General features: G+C 43.9%; 2 protein-coding genes across 4 annotated transcripts in view; one reads left to right on the top strand and one right to left on the bottom strand.

The window, feature by feature from the left end:
- The first annotated feature begins 6516 nt into the window (after window positions 1–6516).
- On the top strand, window positions 6517–11053 carry MIEN1 (migration and invasion enhancer 1). Its single transcript, XM_073572576.1, has 4 exons — window positions 6517–6675; window positions 6989–7086; window positions 7291–7367; window positions 10295–11053. Exons 1-4 carry the CDS (start codon window positions 6647–6649, stop codon window positions 10376–10378), a joined length of 288 nt encoding a protein of 95 aa, XP_073428677.1. The 5' UTR covers window positions 6517–6646; the 3' UTR covers window positions 10379–11053.
- A 1674-nt stretch (window positions 11054–12727) lies between these two features.
- ERBB2 (erb-b2 receptor tyrosine kinase 2) overlaps window positions 12728–26008 on the bottom strand; it is a 127038-nt gene continuing 113757 nt past the window's right edge. For all 3 annotated transcript variants that reach the window (XM_073572572.1, XM_073572575.1, XM_073572574.1), the window contains 4 exons: window positions 25863–25960; window positions 25599–25775; window positions 20722–20998; window positions 12728–16217 (listed from right to left, as the gene is read on the bottom strand). In XM_073572572.1, the coding sequence (XP_073428673.1) occupies window positions 15859–16217; window positions 20722–20998; window positions 25599–25775; window positions 25863–25960 (911 nt within the window). In that variant the 3' untranslated portion in view covers window positions 12728–15858. The remainder of the gene's footprint in view (window positions 16218–20721; window positions 20999–25598; window positions 25776–25862; window positions 25961–26008) is intronic.

The raw sequence follows: 26008 nt of genomic DNA, 5'->3' as shown, positions 1-26008 counted from the left end.
ATACACAAAATAATTATTTTTGCATCGCTTTATTCTGCGAGCTATAACTTTATTATTTTTTCGCTGATGACGCTGTATGGCAGCTCCTTTTTTGCGGTACAAGATTTTGTTTTCAGCGGTACCATGCATATTTATATGCGTCTTTTTGATCGCGCGTTATTGCACTTTTTGTTTGGCGGTATGATAATAAATCATTATTTTTTGCTTCTTTTCTTATTTTTATTTTTTAAGGGGTTCACTAAAGGGGTTAACTAATGGGACAGTTTTATAGGGCGGGTCGTTACGGACGCGGCGATGCCAAATATGTGTACTTTTAATGTTTTTTTTTATTATTTCCAATAAATGAATTTATTAGGGAATATTTTTTTTTAATATTTATTTATTTAGGGATTTTTTAAAAAATATTTTTGCACATTTTTTTTTTTTACTTTATTACATTGTCCCAGGGGGGACATCACTGTCCTGTGACAGATCTGGCATGAAGGTTTGCTGTGTCTGTCAGCGTAGGATGCAGAGCCTGGAGGCGCTACCAGGAGACAGGCCAGTACACCAGGGGACGTGGAGGAGGGCGTAGGAGGGCAACAACCCAGCAGCAGGACCAGTACTCTGTCTTTGTGTAAGGAGGAACAGGAGGAGCAGTGCCAGAGCCCTGCAAAATAACCTCCAGCAGGCCACAAATGTGAATGTGTCTGCACAAACGGTTAGAAACCGACTCCATGAGGATGGTCTGGGGGCCCGACTTCCACAAATGGCGGTTGTGCTCACTGGCGCCCTGTGCTCTTCACAGATGAAAGCAGGTTCACACTGAGCACATGTGACAGAGTCTGGAGAAGCCGTGGAGAGTGATCTGCTGCCTGCAACATCCTTCAGCATGACCGATTTGGCAGTGGGTCAGTAATGGTGTGGGGTGGCATTTCTTTGGAGGGCCGCACAGCCCTCCATGTGCTCGCCAGAGGTAGCCTGACTGCCATAAGGTACCGAGATGAGATCCTCAGACCCCTTGTGAGACCATATGCTGGTGTGGTTGACCCTGGGTTCCTCCTAATGCAGGACAATGCCAGACCTCATGTGGCTGGAGTGTGTCAGCAGTTCCTGCAAGATGAAGGGACTGAAGCTATGGACTGGCTCGCCCGTTCCCCAGACCTGAATCTGATTGAGGACATATGAGACATCATATTTCGCTCCATCCACCGTCACGTTGCACCACAGACTGTCCAGGAGTTGGCGGATGCTTTAGTCCAGGTCTGGGAGGAGATCCCTCAGGAAATCATCCGCCGCCTCATCAGGACCGTGCCCAGGCATTGTATAGTAAGGAGGTCATACAGGCACTTGGAGGCCACACACAATACTGAGCCTCATTTTGACTTGTTTTAAGGACATTACATTCCACTTTAATTTTCTGTGTGACTCCAAATCCAGGTCTCCATTGGTTAATAAATTTGATTTCCATTGATGATTTTTGTGTGATTTTGTTGTCAGCACATTCAATTTTGTACAGAACAAAGCATTCAATGAGAATATTTCTTTCATTCAGATCTAGGATGTGTTATTTGAGTGTTCCCTTTATTTTTTTGAGCAGTGTGTATATATATATATATAGTGTATGTATGTATGTCAGTGTCCAGCTGCAGCAATGAAACTCATGGGTCTTTCCCACCTGGTGATCAAGTTCCTGCACGGACTGGATTATGAGTAAATCCTTCAATAGGAGAACAACAAGGAAAAATAGCAAGGACTCAGCAAACCAGGATTGGAGTAAAATAATACTTTTCTTTAACCTTTTTGAAGAAATAAAGAAAAGTATTATTTTACTCCAATCCTGGTTTGCTGAGTCCTTGCTGGATTTCCTTGTTGTTCTCATATATATAGTGTATATACACTCACTGGCCACTTTATTAGGTACACCTGTCCAACTGTGTGTTAAGACTTAATTTCTAATCAGCCAATCACATGGCGGCAACTCAGTGCATTTAGGCATGTAGACATGGTCAAGACAATCTCCTGCAGTTCAAACCGAGCATCAGTATGGGGAAGAAAGGTGATTTGAGTGCCTTTGAACGTGGCATGATTGTTGGTGCCAGAAGGGCTGGTCTGAGAATTTCAGAAACTGCTGATCTACTGGGATTTTCACGCACAACCATCTCTAGGGTTTACAGAGAATGGTCCGAAAAAGAAAAAAAATCCAGTGAGCGGCAGTTCTGTGGCCGGAAATGCCTTGTTGATGCCAGAGGTCAGAGGAGAATGGGCAGACTGGTTCGAGCTGATAGAAAGGCAACAGTGACTCAAATTGCCACCCGTTACAACCAAGGTAGGCAGAAGAGCATCTCTGAACGCACAGTGCGTCGAACTTTGAGGCAGATGGGCTACAGCAGCAGAAGACCACACTGGGTACCACTCCTCTCAGCTAAGAACAGGAAACTGAGGCTACAATTTGCACAAGCTCATCGAAATTGGACAGTAGAAGATTGGAAAAACGTTGCCTGGTCTGATGAGTCTCGATTTCTGCTGCGACATTCGGATGGTAGGGTCAGAATTTGGCGTAAACAACATGAAAGCATGGATCCATCCTGCCTTGTATCAACGGTTCAGGCTGGTGGTGGTGGTGTCATGGTGTGGGGAATTTTTTCTGGGCACTCTTTGGGCCCCTTGGTACCAATTGAGCATCGTTGCAACGCCACAGCCTACCTGAGTATTGTTGCTGACCATGTCCATCCCTTTATGACCACAATGTACCCAACATCTGATGGCTACTTTCAGCAGGATAATGCGCCATGTCATAAAGCTCGAATCATCTCAGATTGGTTTCTTGAACATGACAATGAGTTCACTGTACTCAAATGGCCTCCTCAGTCACCAGATCTCAATCCAATAGAGCATCTTTGGGATGTGGTGGAACGGGAGATTCGCATCAGGGATGTGCAGCCGACAAATCTGCGCCAACTGTGTGATGCCATCATGTCAATATGGTCCAAAATCTCTGAGGAATGCTTCCAGCACCTTGTTGAATCTCTGCCACAAAGAATTGAGGCAGTTCTGAAGGCAAAAGGGGGTCCAACCCCTTACTAGCATGGTGTACCTAATAAAGTGGCCAGTGAGTGTATATATATCTATTTATATAATTGCCTTGTAATGTTTTCATTTCCTGTTCTGTCCAGATGTCACCATATCACAGAATTCCAAGCAGAGGTAGTTCACCGATCGCCATATTGGGACACCCAAGTGATGGGTGTCTCAATATGGAAACTGCTGCTGGTGATAACCTGTTGTGCGATACCACCAGCGGAACACCGTCACACCACACACACACACCCTATACGCCGTACGCACCACACTCACATTCACACTCTCACGCTGCCTCTTGCACGGTACCACCAGCGGAACACCGTCGCACTGTGCCTGCGCGAATTTCGCGCAGGTGCAGTGAATCATTCGGCTGATCCCGGCGTCAGATGCGTGACATGTCTACAGGCAGAGGAAGCCGGTCACATTAAAGGGGTTTTCCCACGAACGAAAGTTCATTTTAAAAATTGTCTGTGTCTCACCGTGTACGGAGCATACCACAATATTTCACTGACTATTTTTAAACAATATTTTACCTCACAAAATGTATCCTCTGCGACCTCCTGCAGTAATATCAGTATTGTCTTTTGCTTCCTCCCCTGCCCAGGAGCTGTGGTATGTTCTATACACGGTCAGACACCGGGGTGAGAGAGACAGAGCACATGGCGGAGACAGCTCAAAGGGGACAGCACAGGAAGGAGAGAGACAGCAGACAAGGGGGATAGCACATGGGGTAGACAGGTCAAAGAAGAGAGCACAGAGGGGAGAAATCAGCACATGGGGAAAGAGAGAAGCTAGGTGGGTGAGCAAAGAAGGGGAGAGATTCTCAACGCTGAAAAGCCTGCCCCCATCGTGACAGTACCGCATCGGGCCTCCATCTAGTGTATATATTTACTAGCTGAAGAGCCCGGCGTTGCCTGGGCATAGTAACCAACTGTGGTTAGTTATAACAAATTATAATGATTATATTGCACATAAAAACTGTGCATCTAATCCTATCCTGTGTGATACAGACTGCTGAGCCGTGTATCTAATCCTATTCTGTGTGATACTGTGCTGAGCCGTGTATCTAGTCCTATCCTGTGTGTTACTGTGTGCTGAGCTGCGTATCTAATCCTATCCTGTGCGATACTGACTGCTGAGCCGTGTATCTAATCCTATCCTGTGATACTGACTGCTGAGCCATGTATCCAATCCTATTCTGTGTGAAACTGACTGCTGAGCCATGTATCTAATCCTATCCTGTGTGATACTGTCTGCTGAGCAGTGTATCTAATCCTCTCCTGTGTGATACTGTCTGCTGAGCTGTGTATCTAATCCTATCCTGTGTGATACTGTCTGCTGAGCTGTGTATCTAACCCTATCCTGTGTGATACTGTCTGCTGAGCCGTGTATCTAATCCTATCCTGTGTGATACTGACTGTTGAGCCGTGTATCTAATCCTATCCTGTATGATACTGACTGCTGAGCCATGTATCTAATCCTCTCCTGTGTGATACTGACTGCTGAGCCGTGTGTCTAATCCTATCCTGTGTGATACTGTCTGCTGAGCTGTGTATCTAATCCTATCCTGTGTGGTACTGACTGCTGAGCCGTGTATCTAATCCTATCCTGTGTGATATTGACTGCTGAGCCGTGTATCTAATCCTCTCCTGTGTGATATTGACTGCTGAGTCGTGTATCTAATCCTCTCCTGTGTGATACTGCCTGCTGAGCTATGTATCTATTCCTCTCCTGTGTGATACTGTCTGCTGAGCCGTGTATCTATTCCTCTCCTGTGTGATACAGTCTGCTGAGCTGTGTATCTAACCCTATACTGGGTGATACTGTCTGCTGAGCCGTGTATCTAATCCTCTCCTGTGTGATACAGTCTGCTGAGCTGTGTATCTAACCCTATCCTGTGTGATACTGTCTGCTGAGCCGTGTATCTAATCCTATCCTGTGTGATACTAACTGCTGAGCCGTGTATCTAATCCTATCCTGTGTGATACTGCCTGCTGAGCCGATAGGATTAGATACACAGCTCAGCAGTCAGTATCACACAGGATAGGATTAGATACACAGCTCAGCAGTCAGTATCACACAGGATAGGATTAGATACACAGCTCAGCAGTCAGTATCACACAGGATAGGATTAGATACACAGCTCAGCAGTCAGTATCACACAGGATAGGATTAGATACACGGCTGAGCAGTCAGTATCACACAGGAGAGGATTAGATACACGGCTCAGCAGTATCACACAGGATAGGAATAGATACACGGCTCAGCACACAGTATCACACAGAGTAGTATTAGATACACGGCTCAGCAGTCAGTATCACACAGGATAGGATTAGATACACAGCTCAGCAGTCAGTATCACACAGGATAGGATTAGATACACAGCTCAGCAGTCAGTATCACACAGGATAGGATTAGATACACAGCTCAGCAGTCAGTATCACACAGGAGAGGATTAGATACACGGCTCAGCAGTATCACACAGGATAGGATTAGATACACGGCTGAGCAGTCAGTATCACACAGGAGAGGATTAGATACACGGCTCAGCAGTATCACACAGGATAGGAATAGATACACGGCTCAGCACACAGTATCACACAGAGTAGTATTAGATACACGGCTCAGCAGTCAGTATCACACAGGATAGGATTAGATACACATAGATTAACCAATGAAAAAGCACAATCATGAAAAACACATATGCAATAGACAAAGTGAGAAAGCACCTGAAAGGCAACTTAATGGGTTAGATCACATGTAGCGTTACCATGCTTATGTATGGTGCCAGTACCTGACCACCCTAAGGTATAATCACCACTAGTGGCCACCAGCCATAACCACACCCTGATATGTAATATTCAGGTGTTTGGGTACATATTATTATTATTGTTATTATTACACATAATTTCAGTCACATGCTACTTTACGACAATATGAAGACTTCTTGTTCTCATGCAGCTGACAATAATAACATCAATGACTTCACTACAATTGTATAGGAGCTTCTTGTAAACTTCCAGCAGCAGCATGCAATATATGGATGGCCAGCAGGGGGAGCAGCGTCAACATTTTTCACAAGGTAGTGAAGGAAGAAGTAGCTAATCATCAACCGGAAGTCATCTGCAGTGAGGGCGGAAGTGGGTAATCATATCTCCAGAAATCACCTGCAGTGAGGGCGGAAGTAGATAAACCTGTCACCGGAAGTTATCTGCAGTGAGGGCGGAAGTAGGTAATCATGTTCTGGAAGTCATCTGCAGTGAGAGCGGAAGTGGGTAATCATATCTCCAGAAATCACCTGCAGTGAGGGCGGAAGTAGATAAACCTGTCACCGGAAGTTATCTGCAGTGAGGGCGGAAGTAGGTAATCATGTTCTGGAAGTCATCTGCAGTGAGAGCGGAAGTGGGTAATCATGTCTCCAGAAATCACCTGCAGTGAGGGCGGAAGTAGATAATCCTGTCACCGGAAGTTATCTGCAGTGAGGGCGGAAGTAGGTAATCATGTTCTGGAAGTCATCTGCAGTGAGGGCGGAAGTGAATTGTGGACAAGGTATACAGCCTGTTTTGAAGGCTGGAAGCAAGAGATGTCTGTGAGCATTGTGGTGGAGTACTGGTGAGCATTGGCTACTGTGCAGTTATTACACGTGGTAGTTGTTGAACTACAAGTGACAGCTGGCACTGCTTTGTGCTTGGCTGTATAAGATAAAAGTTGCAGTCTACGTTTTTTCCCCTAAAACAGCACCACATCTGTCCTCAGGTTGTGTCTGGTGATTCATTGACATGAATGTGGCTGAGCTGCAGTACCACACATGACCTGTGGCTAGGTGGGGAAGGCTTTCTGGTTGAGAACAGCCATGTTTTTCTCCTCCCAATCATCCGTTATGCAGAGTTACGTGTCCGTGCATTATCTGTTGTGTCCCGTTTAGTGAACCCTGTGGCTTTAAGTCTCACTATGAGGAGCTAGCCAGCGCCGTGCTGGAGGAGTTCCCTGACGTCAGCATTGACTCCCGGCCTGGGGGCACTGGTAAGGACTTATTTCTACTTCACCTCAGTGGTTCCAAACCTGCGACTCTCCAGCAGGTGCAAAATGACAACTTCCAGCAAGTCCGGAAATGCTGAGAGTTGTTGTTTTTCCTAGCTGGAGATTCCCAGGATGGAGAAGATTACTGCGCAGGACTGTGTCATGACGTCTTAAGTCTCTATTAATCTCATCGGTTTTTGCTTTTAGGAGCATTTGAAATTGAAATAAATGGAAAACTAGTCTTCTCCAAGCTGGAACTTGGCGGATTTCCCTATGAAAAGGACGTAAGTGGTTCATTACTAAGAGCTATAGAAGAACACTACAGCCGGGGTATGCTCAGCCAGAAATGGCTGACAACAGAGAAAAATAGACTGAAGTGAATGGAGGAAAATGGAGTTTCAGAGTAGGGCTACTCAGCGACATGACTCTCACGTCAGCAATTCTCAGATAAGGGAATGGTGTACGTAAGCCACTGGTGACCCCAAGTAAGTGAGGGTATGAGACATGGATGGAAAATCAGTGATACATTTTATTAAATGATTATTTTCTATATGGAGGATGTATTGTTTTGTGCAAGAAAAAACAAACTTTCCCTTTTTCTTATAAATATTTTTAATACCTTGTTCACCATGATCATTTAATAAACTGTATCACTGATTGTTGCATGCAGACTTTCCCATGCTCCCACTTATTTTTGGGCTACTATGCCTTATGTACACTATTCCTTTATCTGAGAACGTGCGAGGCATGTCACCGTGTGGCCCTACTCCTAGTTTATCAGCAGGGCCGGCCCTCCTCTTTTAATAAGGTTCTCGGATAAGTCACACAAACCAAAACGATTTGTGCTGCTTATCTGAAACTTTCTTAGGAACCAAATTTTGCTGTAAATAAAACCACCAAATTGCAGACAAGTTGCCTGTCGGGGGAAATTTGCATTGAAGTGTATGGCAAGTGAGTAGCCCTAGGTCACAACGTGACACTGTAGGAAATCATTAGACGTGATATTGCAATGTGATCTCATTGTAGCCAAAAACCGTCAGTCAGATTATCCCTAGCCAACTGGTCATGACATTATCTGCAGGATAAGCCATTATTAGGACATCAGTGAGGAGCATCACCGTGCACTTGCATAGGAGATAAACAGCTGCACTTGGCTGCTGTTTTCCACCCTATACATCACTTCATATCAGCTGCTGCCAGAACAGTTTTCAGTAGATTGATTAGGGGGTGCTTGGTGTCAAACCCTCACCAATCTCATACTGATGACCAATCTTATGGCTAGGTCGTCAATATTTCAGTCACAGACAATCCTTTTAAAAGGACTATCTAGCCAACAAGTTTTATCACCTATCCAACATGTATGAATGGTGGAGCTCCCCCATTGATCACACAAATGAGGGTTTTATGTTCCCATATGAATGAAGCTATAGTGCACCGACAGTGGGGAAAATTATGTATTTGATTCTCTGCCTACTTTGCAAATTTTCTCAACTACAAAGAGTGGAGAGGTCTGTAATTTTTATTGTAGGTACACTTCAACTGTGAGAGACAGAATCTTAAAAAAAAAAACAAACACATTGTATGATTTTTACATAATTAATTAACATTTTATTGCATGAAATAAGTATTTAAAACAACAGAAAAACAGAACTTAATATTTGGTACAGAAACCTTTGTTTGCAATTACAGAGGTCAGACGTTTCCTGTAGTTCTTGACCAAGTTTGCACACACTGCAGCAGGGATTTTGGTCCACTCCTCCATACAGATCTTCTACAGATCTTTCCGGTTTTGAGGCTGTCGCTGGTTAACATTGAGTTTCAGCTCCGTCCAAAGATTTTCTATTTGGTTTAGGACTGGAGATAGGCTAGGCCACTCCAGGACCCTGTAATGCTTGTTATGGAGCCACTCCTTAGTTGCCCTGGCTGTGTGTTTCTGGTCATTGTCATGCTGGAAGACTCAGCCACGACCCATCTTCAATGCTCTTACTGAGGGAAGGAGGTTGTTTTGCCAAAATCTCGTGATGCATGGCCCCATCCATCCTCCTTTCAATACTGTGCAGTCGTCCTGTCCCCTTTGCAGAAAAGCATCCCCAAAGTAGGTTTTCCCCACCATGCTTCAAGGTTAGGACAATGTTCTGGGGGTTGAACTCGTCCTTCTTTTTCCTCTTCCAAACAGTGAGTGAAGTGAATACCAAAAAGTTCTATTTTGGTCTCATCTTACCACATGACCTTCTCCCAGGCCGCCTCTGCATCATCCGGATGGTCATTGGCGAACGTCAAACGGGCCTGGATATGTGCTGGCATGAGCAGCAGACCTTGCATGTCCTGAAGGATTTTATTCCATGACGGCGTAGTGTTTGAGACTGTTTTCCTAGATCTTTTCAGGTCATTGACTAGGTCCTCCTGTGTAGTTCTCGGCCGATTCCTGACCTTTCTCAGAATCCTCCTTACCTCAGGAGGCGAGATCTTGCATGGAGCCCCAGACCGAGGAAGATTGACAGTCATCTTGTGTTTCTTCCATTTTTCTAATAAATGTGCCCACGGTTGTTGCTTTCTTGCCAAGCTTCTTGCCTATTGTCCTGTAGCTCATCCCAGCCTTATGCAGGTCTACAATTTTGTCCCAGGTGTCCTTAGACAGCTCTTTGATCTTGGCCATGGTGGAGATGTTGGATTGTGATTGAGTTGTGGCTAGGTGTCTTTTATACAGGTAACAAGTGCAAACAGGTACAATTAATACAGGTAGAGAGTGCAGGGCAGGAGGGCTTCTTAAAAAAAAAAAAATAAAAAAAAAAAATAAAAAAAATAACAGGTGTGTGAGAGCAAGAATTCTTCCTGGTTGGTAGGTGATAAATAGCATTTTATTGCATAAAATAAGCATTTGAACTATTTAAAAATCACACAATGTTATTTTCTTTTTTGTTCTTTTCAGATTTTATGTCTCACAGTTGAAGTGTACCTACAATAAAAATTACAGTCCTCTCCATTCTTTGTAGGTGGGAAAAACTGCAAAATTGGCAGCGTATCAAATACTTATTTCCCCACTGAATGCCCATCAATGTCTATGGGATTGGTGGTGATACACACACACACACACACACACACCAAATTCTTGTAATCTGGAGGGTCCCAATGGTAGAATATTATGTTGATCCATAGGATAGCCCCTTTATTGTGTCAGTCATGCAGTAACTCTATATTCCTCTTTGTTTAGTTGATAGAAGCCATCCGAAAAGCTATGAATGGTGAACAAGTGGAGAAGATCACCAACAGCCGTGCGCCTTGTGTCATCTTGTAGGAAGCGAAGCAGATGTCCTTACTGTGATTGTCTTCTCTAGGGTGTGAGCACCATTCTAATTCATATTGGGCCCAATATTAGTGTTTATATAACCACAGTGCCAATAATAGTACAATTTACTACTAGTAGGTACTAATACAATAATGGCTGCTCCTATGCTGAGCACCATGCTAATATATTTCAATGCATTTTCCAGGAAGTAGTGTTCTCAGACCTGTGTTCTCCTATCTGCACCCAATACATCACCTGGGTACAAGATGGCAAGTCCTAATTTCTGCTTGTTATGTTTAGAACAGAACATGTGGATTTCATATGTAGCAATGTGAAGTGTACTTACCTGGAAGGAGTGTTATCTATGTACATGAGCTAGGGTGTCCCTAATAGCACATCTGTTACACTACTGTTTCATTTGCAATAGCAAATAGCATGTACTTTTAAAGGGGTTTTATTTGAGAACCGTGCCCCTCTTGTTCACATCTGGTATTGCAGCTCAGCCTCGTGTACCAGAGTACGGCTTTGCTGCAATGGCACATGCATCCTATGAACAGGCGCTATTTATTGAGGAGCCGGAGGAAGATAACTGTCTTCTATTCTCATATGATCCCTTTGTAGAAGGTCCCCACTTTGTTACACGTCTATGCCAATAAATGGAGCAAATAAACATATTTGATTTTTTTTATTTTGTATTTACTTTTTGGGGGGGCTGAGAGTGGAATATTGTGTCTGAATGGACATATCCCAGTGCATGACAAGAGAACTGCTATTGAATGGAGAAATACATATTTATTGCAGTTTATTGTCACAGATCCTTAAAGGAGTTTTTCACTGCAATGGTATTGATGACCTAACCTTAGGAGCAGAACTCTGCAGCTCCATCACACTGTTTAATGGCCGCTGCCAGGTAGAGCTGATAAGCGCTTATTGGAATATGGATTGCTCATCAATATCAGATCAGTGGAAAACCTTGTTAAAGGTATCTGGCAGCAGATTTGACCCTATTAAAGTGTTGACAGCGGTAGATTGGCGGGTAAGGTATGCAGAGCCGTTAAAGGGGTTTTATTCCAAGATAGTAGATTCTCATATCCATAGCTTAGGGGATAAGATACTGGTCGTTGTGGGTCTGCTAGGACCCTCAGGATCTCAAGAATAGGGCTCTGCAGAGTCCCAACTGAACGGAGTGAAGATCAAGCATGTACACATTCACTCCATTTATGGTCTGTGGGACAGTCACAGATGACCGAGTTCAATGCTCCGGCTTTTTTCAGCAATCACATAAACATTGAATTCAATAATGACACATATGCTCATCCCTCCTTTCAATTCGGACCAGGATCTTTACCAGTGGCCTGATTCCCAGCGATGAGTAAGTAACTATATTTGTAAATCCCTTTTAATACAGATGGGTTAAAGAACCCCAGCCTTAAGGCTAGTTTCACACTAGCGTTTTTTAGCGCTGCCCTTCATGCGCAATAGAATCCCATGAAAAAAAACACATCATGCGTTTTGTATGCGTTTGCTTTTTTTTAGGCGCATGCGTTTTAACCAGTTTCTAGCCATGTTAACTCTTAAAACGCATGCGATTTTAAACGCAGGCGTGCGCATGTCCATGCGCACGCCTGCATTACCATAGACTGTAATGTGATTTTTTTTTTTTTGCGCATTCCGAGCGCAAGTGTGCGCATGTGTTTTTTTTTTTTTTTTGAGACAGGTCGGACGGACCAAAAATGCAACATGTTGCGTCCGGCGCGCCTAGGCGCACACTACAAAAAAAAAAAGCATGCGCACGAAAATGCATACGAACGCGTGCATACACTAGACCATGCGCCCCGATGTTAAAGATAGGGGCACAGGACGCATGCGCACGAAGTGCAGCGCTAAAAACTGCTAGTGTGAAACCAGCCTAACACTGAGGAACAATTTTGAACACATTTTTTACTTTGATTTTTCTGCTGATTCAGACCAAAATAGGCTTGCTGATTTCAAAACTGTGGTTGGTTTTCTTCTATCGTTTCAGTTTTTTTTTCTGTACAGCTTATCTTATCGCGGTAACTCTAGGCTGGATCGAGGGTAGCACTAGTGCTCTGCTATTGGCCAAGAGTGAAATGCCTTGGGGTGGGGTGAGGGCGACCAGCAGCAAGTTATTTGTGTAGGCTATTCAGCTACACTTGAGACAGGACCGCGAGAGGTTGTGTGCTTACAAAATGCTCTGAAAGGAGCCAAAAATGCAGATACGTAGGGTCTCAGAATCTAGACCATCCTAAGATTTAAAAAAAATGCTATGTACATTTTAAGATCATCTGACGAAATGTGCATCCACTATAACAGAAAAAATCCCATTCCTTCATAACATTAAGGTATAAGTTTCTTTAGTGTTTTAAAAGCATTTACAATTCAGTAGAAACAGATTTAAAGATGTGGTAGTCGCCTTCCATGAAACTACAAATGTACCATGGTGCGGAAAACAGAAGTTTTCTACAAAGCAGGGCAGACGTATAAAACACATTCTCAAAATATAAAATCTAAAATATACAAACTTCATACAAAACAATACACTTCACATAGTAAAAATTTGGAAAACATCTTGTGGTGTTTTGTAATAGGGTTGAATTTACAGTGATTGTGGGTAAAGGTGGTGCTGGACCCAAATTATATACTGCAACGGGCAGAGTCATTGAGAAGGGCAAGAATAGGATGGCGATGACTGATGATGATATTAGCAGATCATTTCCATAGCTGTTTGTGAGGTCTGGATTCATGGACATATTTGCCAACAGCCTGGAGAGATGGATTCTTACAGGAGCAATAGGAAACCTTCCCTAAATTTGGAATTCACTCTGGCAAAAAAAATATAATGTAGCTTGGTCCTCAAGTATGACTGTGGTATTAAGCTTATAGCGTAGTACCTGTTTAACAAATTCATGTAATCCACTGATATATATTTGGCTACTAATGGGGTTGCAGAGGGTCAGAAAAAAAAATGACCGCGCTCTCCCAAAAAGGGCGCTCCTGGCTAGACGTTGAATGTGGCAATAAAGTTTTGTCTACGGCTGGCTTCACACTACTACATTTCATAGTCATTGTCCGGATAACCATTTCTGGACCCATCGTGAGTTTCCTGACCTAAACTAAGTTTCCTATGTTCCCATGACGCTGGTAGTTTAAGTCAGGAGAACCGCAGTCAATCGGGAAATTAAGGTCCACACACAACCCTGAAACGCAAATGTGAGAGGCTTATCTAATCCTCTTTAACAGAATGATGATGCAATATGAGACATAACCCATGTACAAGTGTGGTGCTTTCAAGTGAAAAAAGCAGCACTGTTTTTCTACACCTGGACAGCCCCTTTAATCCAGAACGGTTATCACATTTGACTAAACTATACTCCCTTTTTTACTTATTACTTATTAACAACATACCTAAACATAACATCCATAAATCTTAGGCCACTTAGGCGCAGTCCGTGTTCACAGACCGTGCTCGAATCAGAAGATCTGGCTTGATGGCCGGCTCTCTTGACCTGAGATAACTGCACCCCTGGACTTATATGAAGCCGTGAGTGCAGGTTTGGTCAGCAGGCTCGGGGTCTGGCTGGGTCTTCTGATCTGAGCATGATCCGTGTGTCCTATACATGTGAAACTAGCTCTATACAGAAGGCTGCCAGCAACATGTATAGGGTTAACCTGTGCAAATAAAAAATTGATAAGAGGTTCTTAACGTTTGGAAAAATCTGATTAATACTGCAAGGCTGTCTGAAACAGATGGGCTGCTAGAGATACAGCTCAACCGATGCTACAACTTTTACAATCCTTAGCAGTTTGTTTGATATCTCAGTTCAAACTCCCAAGTTTTTTCTTCCTGCCTTATTATTCAGATGTTTTTATACAAAAATATAGAAAAAAATATAACAAAAAAAAAAGTGGTAGAAATCATCTTTAAAAGTTGTTCCAAGGATTTCTATAGTTACCATTGTGCATTAGAAATGATACTTTACATTAACAATATATGATTCTGAACCACGTGTGTAATGCCGAATCTGCACACACAAACTTATCCTGTGCTGGATTGCAGGTCAGATTGGCAGCTGGTTGTGGCTGGCTTTCATCTTGCCATGTAGTCTTCCAGTGTAGAAGAACAAGCAACTTTTCGTAAGAGTGCTGCAGAATTAGTAAGACACTCACTGTCGTAATGAAGATTAGTTCATACCCCTGTTAATAGACGTCCTCTCAAAAAGATGTCATCACCCAGATCATGAAGTTCCAGTACAGAGACTAGAAACTTAAATAATTAGTTCCTTGGCACCAGGAGTGTACAACACAGGACTCCATTGGAGCAGGTTGTCGTGAAAATACTGGGACAAGAAGGGTATAGAAGGTGTCACCCCCGCCTTTCCCTATATACAGATCACTGGTATCAGTGATTATACACAGCTGCCTTTAAACACTCTCCTTCCGTAGAAGGATCGCACAATATGATCAAGGTTTTACCTTCTGTATTTTATTTTTTGTTATCACTAAATGATTGGATCTTTGGGGAAAAACCACAGATCTAACATTCTTGCGTGAGTGTGAACCTTTCTGTATTTCTAAAGGGCACAGCATTACAGGTCCGTGTTATTATGGACCCTGCGTTCTGTCATATGGAGCATTTGCCATTTTCTGCATTAAATGCTATGTTGTGAGACTAGACTTCCATGCCCACAGAGGTACATTATAGGCCCATATCAGGTTATTATGAGCACTATACAATGAATACATGGATCCGTAATATGGCGCATGTATGACCTTAAGGGCTGTAATGTTGAGATTGATCCCAGTGCTCTACAATGTTCAGATGGCCCAAGCTGGCACTGTTTAGTCCATGACACCAAATAAGATGCTGCTCTGGACTATTATTCTATGAGAAATACTGTGTAATTAGCTAACCAAGGCTGTACAACAGCTTGCGTATCTACTTACAAGGATGGTCCATGCTAACAACTATTGGCGTGCTACAGAGCTATTTCCATTAGTGCTCTTACATGAATATACAACATTAGGAATTAGTAAAAAATAATTGTCATAGATGTTTAACAAGTTACATCTGAGTTGTGAACATCTTAAACATCTACCAGATTTAGTTCATGTCAATACATTCATCTTGTAAGTGTCTCTGGTGCATTCACAGTTCATTTCTTAGTTGCCATCATTAAACACACCTTTCCATATCTGTTCCACCTCCAGATTAGGTGCTATATGTAATGTAATGTACAGATTATTAGATTGTAGAGACAAGCCAACACCAGGGATTTACCAACCCACAAATGGCCCCAATGTTCTCATCTACCTAAATCCAATCTATCCATTGGTGAAATATCATCCCAATCCACATAGGTCATTCATGATTGTGTAGACCACAGCAGGTGTTGTATTGTACATCATTTTGTGTGATGTCTCTTTGAAAAACAGCTGCCTTGATCTGGGTAACATGGTACCCAACTCATTTATGCAGTCACATCCCGAGGCCTTATCATTGCCTCATCCAGTCCCAGGTACTCTGGGTTTTCTGCAGTTGGTGTGGTAAATCCATTCTGTGTAGGGTTAGGTTCACTTTCTGCTTTGAGTTCGTGATTCCAGTAATAAGGATTGTCAAAGGCTTGAGTGAAAGAGTTTGGCAAGTACATTCCCGGAGGTGGAAGATAATCTGGGTTTTCCACAGCAGCCATTGCTGTCGGACTCCTTGGATCTCTTATCAAACCATTTCTGCACAGCTGTCCCTTCTGCCTCTCCAGTGTGGACACTGATGTTCTTGGTGTCTTCACAGGGGAGCGACTTCTGCTTTGTTCTTTTTGGTTTACATATTCTGAATGAAAAAAAACAATTTAGATGAGACCAGAGCTAAAGCTTAGGCAGAGTAAAGGATATTGTGCAGATTAAGAAACTCATTTTATGTACTAAAAAACATTATAGATGAGTTATCAGATCATGATTCTCATGTGTTAATCTGAGTATAGTGTGGATCCAAGAAGCATCCCTCACTCTAGAGGACCTGTTCCATCCTACATTACATTGAAAACCACCCATTGATTTAGATGGATATTGTGTAATACTTAATATCTCTTACGGAATCACTGTAGGCCTGCTGCTGATCCCTGGGGTACCTGCAGGGGAACACTGTAATCAGCTTACTGCCATGAGATAAGTAGGGCTTTCTTCCTGTTACATATAGATGCATGTCCCTGAGCTGGCTGTGCCTATTTGAATAAATGTTTGTGGATATACATATACTAAGATTCCTTGGGCCCACCAGGGAAAATGAATGAGGATCTGCTGTCTACCTATACTCATTTATAAATATTGCAAGGTGGCTACCGGACACATAGTTGAGAGGTATGTAGCACAAAGGTGGTTGTCCTCTGTGATGTAAACCTTGAGTATTGCTCTAATGGACATAGTACTAAGAGGCTTGTTTTGTACATCCGGGCCTGGTTTTACGGGCAGCCTGAGATATGGACGGGTCTGGCAGCCAACATACCCCACCCCTGGGCGTGGTTCACAATATAAAATGGAGTATGTTTGTTATGGTCTGTGTGTGTGGAGGTAAGAAGACCTTTTGTGTGATGTCTCCAGAGTGAGCCAGTATATTGGATGATATCCAGCCTGTGTGTTCTGGGCTGGCTGAAAAGTGACTTTGTTGGAACTGTTTACTTAGTTTTGTCTGCACTGGAAGGCCGTTTATTTTCCTTTACTTGTGGTATGGTTTATGAAGCATCAATAAATCAGCATGGACATTTAAATGGAAATGGTTCCTGTGTATTCCCATTGTGGGATGTCTGTTTTTTTTCTTTTTGAACACTAGGCATTTTATAGGCACTGAGGCACCCTTTGCTTTATTGACCAGTGGCAATATAAACCTCACTATTTTTATCTTTTTCCCCTTAACAAGTACACTCCCCTTATAACATCTCATTATTGAGAAAAGAAACATGTTGGGAGGGATTTTTTCTAGGATAAACATCATGATAGCTACACTAGGGTACTGCCCTTGTTAGGGCAGGAGCACATTGCAGAGGGCACAACAGGGCAGATAGACTGGACCAACTGCCTAAGGCTAACAATGAAATCTCTTTGAATGTGACATCCCGAAGGCTCAAATGGGTGAGATCTACACTGTTTATTCACATATTTAAGCACTATGGAACTTGAAACTTTTTGCCCTGCTAATTTCTGTCTAGGATCCATAATAATAATAATATTATACATTTTTATAGCGCTATTTATTCCATGGCGCTTTACATGTGAAAAGGGGTAAGTATGGACAAGTACAATAAACATGAGCAATACAAGACACACACAAGTACAGAAGGAGAGAGGACTCTGCCCGCAAGGGCTCAGTCTACAGGGGATGGGTGAGGATACACTAGGAGAGAGTAGAGCCGGTCGTGCGGCGGTTCAGTAGACTGAGGATCACTGCAGGTTGTAGGCTTGTCGGAAGGGGTGGGTCTTCAGGTTCTTTTTGAAGGTTTACATGGTAGGCAAGAGTCTGATGTGTTGGGGTAGAGAGTTCCAGAGTATGGGGGAAGCAAGGGAGAAGTCATGTGTCATGTATACGGTTGTGGGAAGAAGAGATGAGGGGAGTAGAGAACGAGATCTTGAGAGGATCGAAGGTTGCATGTGGGTAAGTACCATGAGACCATGTCAAAGATGTATGGAGGAAACAGGATGTGGATAGCTTTGTATGTCATAGTTAGGGTTTTGAACTATAGCCTCTGGACAATAGGAAGCCAATGAAGGGCTTGGCAGAGAGGAGAGGCTGGGGAATAACAGGGAGACAGGTGGATTAGTCGGGCAGCAGCATGTAGGAAGGATTGGAGTGGTGCCAGAGTGCTAGAGGGGAGGCCAGAGAGTAGGAGGTTGCAGTAGTCGAGGTGGGAGATAAGGGCGTGTACTAGTGTTTTTGTGGTTTCATGGTCAAGGAATGCACGGATCTGGGAAATATTTTTGAGTTTGAGATGGCAGGAGGAGGCAAGGGTTTGGATGTGTGGCTTGAAAGGGAGGGCAGCGTCGAGGATCACCCTGAGGCACCAAGCATGCAGGACTGGGGAAAGTGAGCAGCCATTGACATTGATGGATAGGTCTGGTGGAGGGGTAGAGTGAGATGGGGAAAAGATTATGAATTCTGTTTTGTCCATGTTCAATTTTAGAAAGCGAGCAGAGAAGAAAGCTGAAATAGTAGACAGACATTGTGGGATTTTGGTAAGGAGGTGAGGTCAGGTCCAGATAGGTAGATCTGCGTGTCATCGGCATAGAGATGATACTGCAAACCGTGGGATTCTATGATCTGTCCCAGGCTGAAGGTGTAGATGGAGAAGAGTGGGGGTCCTAGAACTGAGCCTTGAGGAACACCGACAGACAAGGAACGAGGTGGTGTGGGAGAGGGAGACACTGAATGTTCGGTTTGTTAGATATGATGAGATCCAGGATAGGGCCAAGCCTGTGATGCCAAGAGATAATCTGTAGCAGGAGGGAATGGTCCACAGTGTTGAAGGCAGAAGACAGTTCCAGGAGAAGGAGGACAGAGTAGTGTCGCTTGCTCTTGGCGGTTAGTAGGTTGTTGGTGACTTTAGTTAGGGCAGTTTCAGTTGAGTGATGCAGTCGGAAGCCTGATTGTAAGCGGTCAAAGAGGGAGCAGGAGGAGAGGTGGGAGGACAGTTCAAGATGGGCATGCTGTTCCAGTAGTTTGAGGCATAAAGGAGAAGAGATATCGGGCGATAGCTAGACACAGAGGATGGGTCAAGGGAGGTCTTTTTGAGGATGGGTGTGATCGAGGCATGTTTGAAGGATGAGGGGAACACACCATTTATAAGTGAGAGGTTGAAGAGGTGTGTTAGAGTAGGGATGAAGACTGTGGCGAGGTCAGGGATGAGGTGGGATGGGAGCGGGTCAAGCATGCAAGTGGTGAGGTGTGATCTTCATAGAAGGGTGGAGAGCTGATCTTCTGTCATGGTGGAGAAGTTGGTTTTTGAGAAACAGGGTTGAGCAGCTAAGAGGGGCATTGGGGGCTGTGGGCCAAAGCTTTCTCTGATCGTATAAATTTTGTGCTTAAAGAAAGAGGCAAGGTCTTCAGCGGTAATGATAGGAGAAGGAGGTGCTGGGGGATGAAGTAGAGAATTGAAAGTGTTGAAAAGCTGTTTAGGGTTGTGAGACAGGGAGGATATGAGAAGTAAGTTTGTTTTGCAGCAGTGAGCGTGGACTTGAAGCTGGTGAGGGACTGCTTGTATGCGGTTAAGTGCTCGGCAGAGCGGGATTTCTTCCATCTCAGCAACCCTGGAATCCCGTCTCAGTTCTTTGGTGAGGCTGGTCAGCTAGGGCTGCCTGTTGATTGTACGAGTTTTGCTAAGCGTGAGGGGGGCAGCCGAATCAAGTGCTGCTGTTATTGTTGTGTTATAAAAGGTGGCAGCAGAATCTGTGTCATGAAGTGAAGATATATATGTCTGTAAGAGGGAGGAGGGACTCAGAGAGCGATGGTAAATTGAGGTGTTTGAGATTTCTGCAAGGGTAAGTGAGTTTCTGGAGAGGGGGTTGTGCACTAGAAGAGGAGAGGGAAGAGAATGTAAGTTGGTCATGGTCAGACAGGGGGGAGGGGTGAGTTAGTGAGATTAGTATGGGAACAGAGGCGGGTGAAGATAAGGTCCAGCGTGTGACCATCTTTGTGAATGGCCGCGGAGGACCATTGAGTGAGGCTAAAGGAGGCAGTGAGCAATAAGAGTTTAGAGGCAGCTGGGGTGGAAGTGTCAATAGGGATGTTGAAGTCATTAGGCATTAATGTGGGCCTAGGTTTACCCAGCTTAATCTGTTCAGGATACAGGAGCCCGTATTGTGGCCAAGGTTTTGTCCTTATCTGACCAGGGTTTATTTGGTATTTTATTATTATTTATTATTATATAATTAGATTGTTTGGTGAGCTCAGATTCTCAATCATCTGCTTTCTGGTGGGTTAATCTAAACCTAGTTCTAGTAACAGAAAATCTTTATGTCATGGCAGCTCTCTTATTGCTTAGATTTCGAATGAATTCTCCACCAATTATGTATGGCTGATATAAATGTAACCCCTAAAGTGGGGTTGTCAAGCTTACGAAAAGAATCAGCTTTTTTTCCCAAAAAAGTGCCAGTTCTGTTCATTGACTGGATATGGTATTGCACAATACAACCTGCTTGGAAAACAAAGCAGATGCTTTTTACCTTATCTGGGACAGACCAGTTTGCCTTAGTATTTGGGTCATATACTGAGCCTTGAAAAATGATTTACAGAGGTAATAGCCCTGAAAGTTACTATCAAGATTTGATAACTACTTTACAGCTAGTACCTGGAGGGTATGCAGGAGATCCTGGTGAGATGAGGCCATCTGTCTCCAGTCCCCTTCCATCCACTGTGTCCCTTATTCCGAGAAACGTGGGGTCTTCACAATACCTGTGTCTAAGGCTGTTTTCTTTGGGGTGTGGAGGATCAAACACATAGTCCCCTTCACTCAGATCATCAGACTCGCTGACATCTGACGTGTGTGATAAAGTTCGAGACAAAACAGTTTCAGCATGGCCAGTTTCATCCATCAATATCTGGTCTATCTGTGTCTCTGCTTGACTCTGGTGAGAAAAGATAGAATACAGAGTGAAGAACTTCCGTTTACCCGACACAGCATTTCGTTAACAGATTTTTTAAAAAGACTTTTGACCACTATATACACTGCTCATAAAAATAAAGGGAACACTAAAATACCACATCCTAGATGTCATTGGATGAAATATTCCAGTTATAAATATTTATTCATTACATAGTGGAATGCATAGAGAATGATAAAACTCAAAAATGATCAATGTAAATCAAAATTAATATTCCATGGAGGTCTGGATTTGGAATGATACTCAAAATCAAAGTGGAAAATCAAATTACAGGCTGATCCAACTTCAGTGGAAATGCCTCAAGACAAGGAAATGATGCTCAGTAGTGTGTGTGGCCTCCACATGCCTCTACGACTGCCTTTGAATGCCTGGGCATGGTCCCGATGAGGCAGTGGATGTTTTCCAGAGGGATCTCCTCCCAGACCTGGATTAAAGCAACAGACAACTCCTGGACAGTCTCTGGTGCTCAGTGGCGTTGGTGGATGGAACGAGTCATGATGTCCCAGATGTGCTCCATTGGATTCAGGTCTGGGAAAAGGGCAGGCCAGTCCATAGCATCAATGCCTTCATCATGCAGGAACTGCTGACACACTTCAGCCACATGAGGTTTAGCACTGTCATGCATCAGAAGGAGCCCAGTGCACCTACATGTGGTTTCAAAATGGGTCTGAGTATCTCTGGCTAGCACATGGACAGCTGTGGTGCCCTTCAAATAAATGCCTCCTCACACCATTACTGACCCACTGCCAAACCAGTCATGCTGGAGGATGTTGCAGGCAGCAGAACATTCTCCGAGGTGTCTCCAGACTCTATCATGTCTATCACAAGTGCTCAGTGTGAACCTGCTCTCATCTGTGAAGAGCACAGGGCGTCAATGGCAAATCTGCCAAACACTGTGTTCTCTGGCAAATGCCAATCGTCCTGCATGGTGTTCGGCTGTGAGCACAACCCCCATCTGTGGACGTCAGGCACTCAGACCATCCTCATGGAGTCGGTTTCTAACCGTTTGTGCAGACACATGCACATTTGTGGCCTGCTGGAGGTCATTTTGCAGGGCTCTGGCAGTGCTCCTCCTCTTCCTCCTTGCACAAAGGCTAAGGTAGCGGTCCTGCTGCTGGGTTGTTGACCTCCCACGGCCCCCTCCACGTCTCCTGGTGTACTGGCCTGTCTCCTAGTAGAGCCTCCAGCCTCTGGACACTATGCTGACAGACACAGCAAACCTTCTTGCCACAGCTCGCATTGATGTGCCATCCTGGATGAGCTGCACTACCTGGGCCATTGGGTGGGTTGTAAAGTCGTCTCATTCTACCATGAGTGTGAAAGCACAACCAACATTCAAAAGTAACCAAAACATCAGCCAGAAAGCATTGGTACTGAGAGATGGTCTGTGATGCCCACCTGCAGAACCACTCCTTTATTGAGTGTGTCTTGATAATTGCATATAATTTCCATCTGTTAAAATATAAAAAAATAATAAAGACATCTGTTGTCTATTCCATTTGCGCAACAGCATGTGAAATTGATTGTCAGTGTTGCTTCCTAAGTGGACAGTTTGATTTCACAGAAGTTTGATCTACTTGGAGTTATATTCTGTTGTTTATGTGTTCCCTTTATTTTTTGGAGCAGTGTATATACAGTGGGTATGGAAAGTAATCAGACCTCTTTAAATTTTTCACTCTTTGTTTCATTGCAGCCATTTGTTAAATTCAAAAAAGTTCATTTTTTTCTCATTAATGTACACTCTTGACCGAAAAAAAAAACAAATGTAGAGATTTTTGCAAATTTATTAAAAAAGAAAAACTGAAATATCACATGGTCATAAGTATTCAGACCCTTTGCTCAGTATTGAATAGAAGCACCCTTTTGAGCTAGTACAGCCATGAGTCTTCTTGTGAATGATGCCACGTTTTTCACATCTGGATTTGGGGATCCTCTGCCATTCTTCCTTGCAGATCCTCTCCAGTTCCGTCAGGTTGTATGGTGAACGTTGGTGGACAGCCATTTTCAGGTCTCTCCAGAGATGCTCAATTGGGGTTAGGTCAGGGCTTTACCTGGGCCAATCAAAAATGGTCACAGAGTTGTTCTGAAGCCACTCCTTTGTTATTTTAGCTGTGTGCTTAGGGTCATTATCTTGTTGGCCAAGTCTGAGGTCCAGAGCACTCTGGAAGAGATTTTCATCCAGGATATCTCTGTACATGGCTGCATTCATGTTTCCTTCAATTGCAACCAGTTGTCCTGTCCCTGCAGCTGAAACACACCCCCACAGCATGATGCTGCCACCACGTTTCACTGTTGGGATTGTATAGGACAGGTGATGAGCAGTGCCTGGTTTTCTCCACACATACCACTCAGAATTATCACCAAAAAATTCTATCTTCGTGTAATCAGACCAGAGAATCTTATTTCTCATAGTCTGGGATTCCTTCATGTGTTTTTTTTTTTTTTAGCAAACTTTCATATGTCTGGCACTGAGGAGAGGCGTCCGACAGGCCACTCTGCCATAAAGGCCCGACTAGTGGAGGGCTGCAGTGATAGTTGACTTTATGGAACTTTCTCTCATCTCCCTACTGCATCTGTGGTGCTCAGCCACAGTGATATTGGGGTTCTTCTTTACCTCTGTCACCAAGGCTCTTCTCCCAATATTGCTCAGTTTGGCTGGATAGTTAGGTCTAGGAAGACTTCCCAAACTTCTTCCATTTAAGGACTATGGAGGCCATTGTGCTCTTAGGAATCTTGAGTACAGCAGAAATTCTTTTGTAACCTTGGCCAGATCTGTGCCTTGCCACAATTCTGTCTCTGAGCTCCTTGGCCAGTTCCTTTGACCTCATGATTCTCATTTGTTCTGACATGCACTGTGAGGTCTTATATAGACAGGTGTGTGCCTTTACAAATCAAGCCCTATCAATTTAATTAAACACAGCTGGACTCCAATGAAGGAGTAGAACCATCTCAAGGAGAATCACAAGGAAATGGACAGCATGTGACTTAAATATAAGTGTTTGAGCAAAGGGTCTGAATACTTATGACCATGTGATATTTCGTTTTTTCTTTTATGTTAAATTTGCAGAGTGTACATTAATGAGAAAAAAACGAACTTTTTTGAATTTACCAAATGGCTGCAATGAAACAGAGTGAAAAATTTAAAGGGGTCTGAAAACTTTCCATATCCACTGTATAAAGAGTTTGATAACTTTTGGAATTAACTTTTGAAATCACATGCCTCCAGTGTTTGTCATTGAAAGGTGTTTACAGCTAAGACCTAAGGTACTGTCACACTTAGGCCGCTTTCACACTTCAGGCTTTCGGTATCCGGCATGGTGCGGCGAAAAAGCGGACTACTGGATCCGGCCGCAAACGCGGACACCGGAAACTTCTTTCTGCCGGATATATTCCTGGCAGAGGTTTCCGGGCATGCGCAGTGCGAAAAACTGGTCTTGCATTGGGAAAAAACGTTGCATGCAACGTTTTTTCCAGACGCCGGACCGGCTATTTTCTCCGGATCCGGAAAAAAACGGACGCGCCGCATTGCCATCCGGCGCAATGCGGCAGCAATGAAACAGCACGGGGAAAAAGCCGGATCTGGTCGTAACAGGCGCCGGATCCGGCAGTCCGGTTTTTCGCTGCACCATGCCGGATACCGAAAGCCTGAAGTGTGAAAGCGGACTTAGCGATGCACCAGCGATCCCGACCAGCGATATGACGCGGTCAGGATCGCTGGTGCATCGCTAAGTGGTCGCTAGTGAGCTACAACACAGGCAGATCTCACCAGCGGCATCGCTGGGGACGGGGGTCGCTACTTACCTGTAACACTAGGCGATCCTGACGTCCTCCCGCCCGGCTCCACGCTCGTCTCGCCACAGGAAGCGCCGCAGGAAGCTGACGACGAGAAACGGTCCAGGACGTTCTCGCGCAATCAGCGATAACCAGCGGGGGAGCGGGTCGAGGGAAGTATCAGACACAGCAATATCGCTAGCAATATCGCTAGAACGTCACAAGTTATAGCGATATTGCTAGCGATATCGCTTAGTGTGACAGGCCCTTTATCCAACAATAATCTATTATCCCATGTTTCTATAGACCTCTTTATTTGCCTAAATGGGAACAGATAACCATCTGATGTGCAAGGCAAGGGGGTCTCCTGATGATGAAGGATCAAGCAGCTTAAAGTTAATTTTTCAATCCTTTGTTCTCAGTGGTAATGAGCTGCTGCAAGGGCGATCTCCCTTCTCCCCACTTAAAACACATAAATGCTTGGTTATTATGGGTTAGTTGGGGAACTGCTGGACAAATGTTCAATTTTCTTGTGTATGGGAATGACAAACATTAGATAGCTGAGCATTCATTCACCTCATGTTTATTTTAACAGGCAAATGTAAGGTAGGCTGAAGTCCAATGTGCCAATTCTTCTTTCAGTCTGCCTCCAGCACACAAAACTGACCAACTTTAACAGCCATCTTTATTTGGTTATTACAGTTTGCACAGTAAATTCTTCAGTAGATGAACTCTACACTGAAAAGAAGGATTTGCATACTTATATAATGTAGGTTAAAAAGTGCCCTCATACCTGGGTAGAAGATATTCGACTGCGATGTTCTACTGTTGCATCATCACATCCAAAAAATCCCTGGTGAGGAACCAAATATTCCTCGGCATCCACCAAATTCTCCATGGCCGCATCTTGCAACAGACTACTGTAGAACTGAGTAGTCAAAGGGCTGGACTGGGCCATGAGTTCTTCATCCTGCAAGTCACTTAAAAGTTAGAAGGCTCTAGTTGACATAGAGTAACCTTGCAATATATCATTTTAAGCACATCCTTATGTATATACCTCAATGACCACAAAGCGGCTCGGATCTCGAGCCATGCGGGAAAACTCTGTGACTAGCTCCCGAAACTTGGGTCGGGACTCTGAGTCAATCATCCAACCTGGTGAGAAAAGGACATGGGGTGTGAGAATAGAATATTGTACGGTAT

The sequence above is a fragment of the Dendrobates tinctorius genome, unplaced genomic scaffold, assembly GCF_039654945.1.
Source record: "Dendrobates tinctorius isolate UK_male_01 unplaced genomic scaffold, ASM3965494v1 ptg000032l, whole genome shotgun sequence".
Taxonomy (NCBI): domain Eukaryota; kingdom Metazoa; phylum Chordata; class Amphibia; order Anura; family Dendrobatidae; genus Dendrobates; species Dendrobates tinctorius.
The sequence above is the reverse complement of the archived record's forward strand: the minus strand, read 5'-3'. Positions and strand labels throughout refer to the sequence as shown.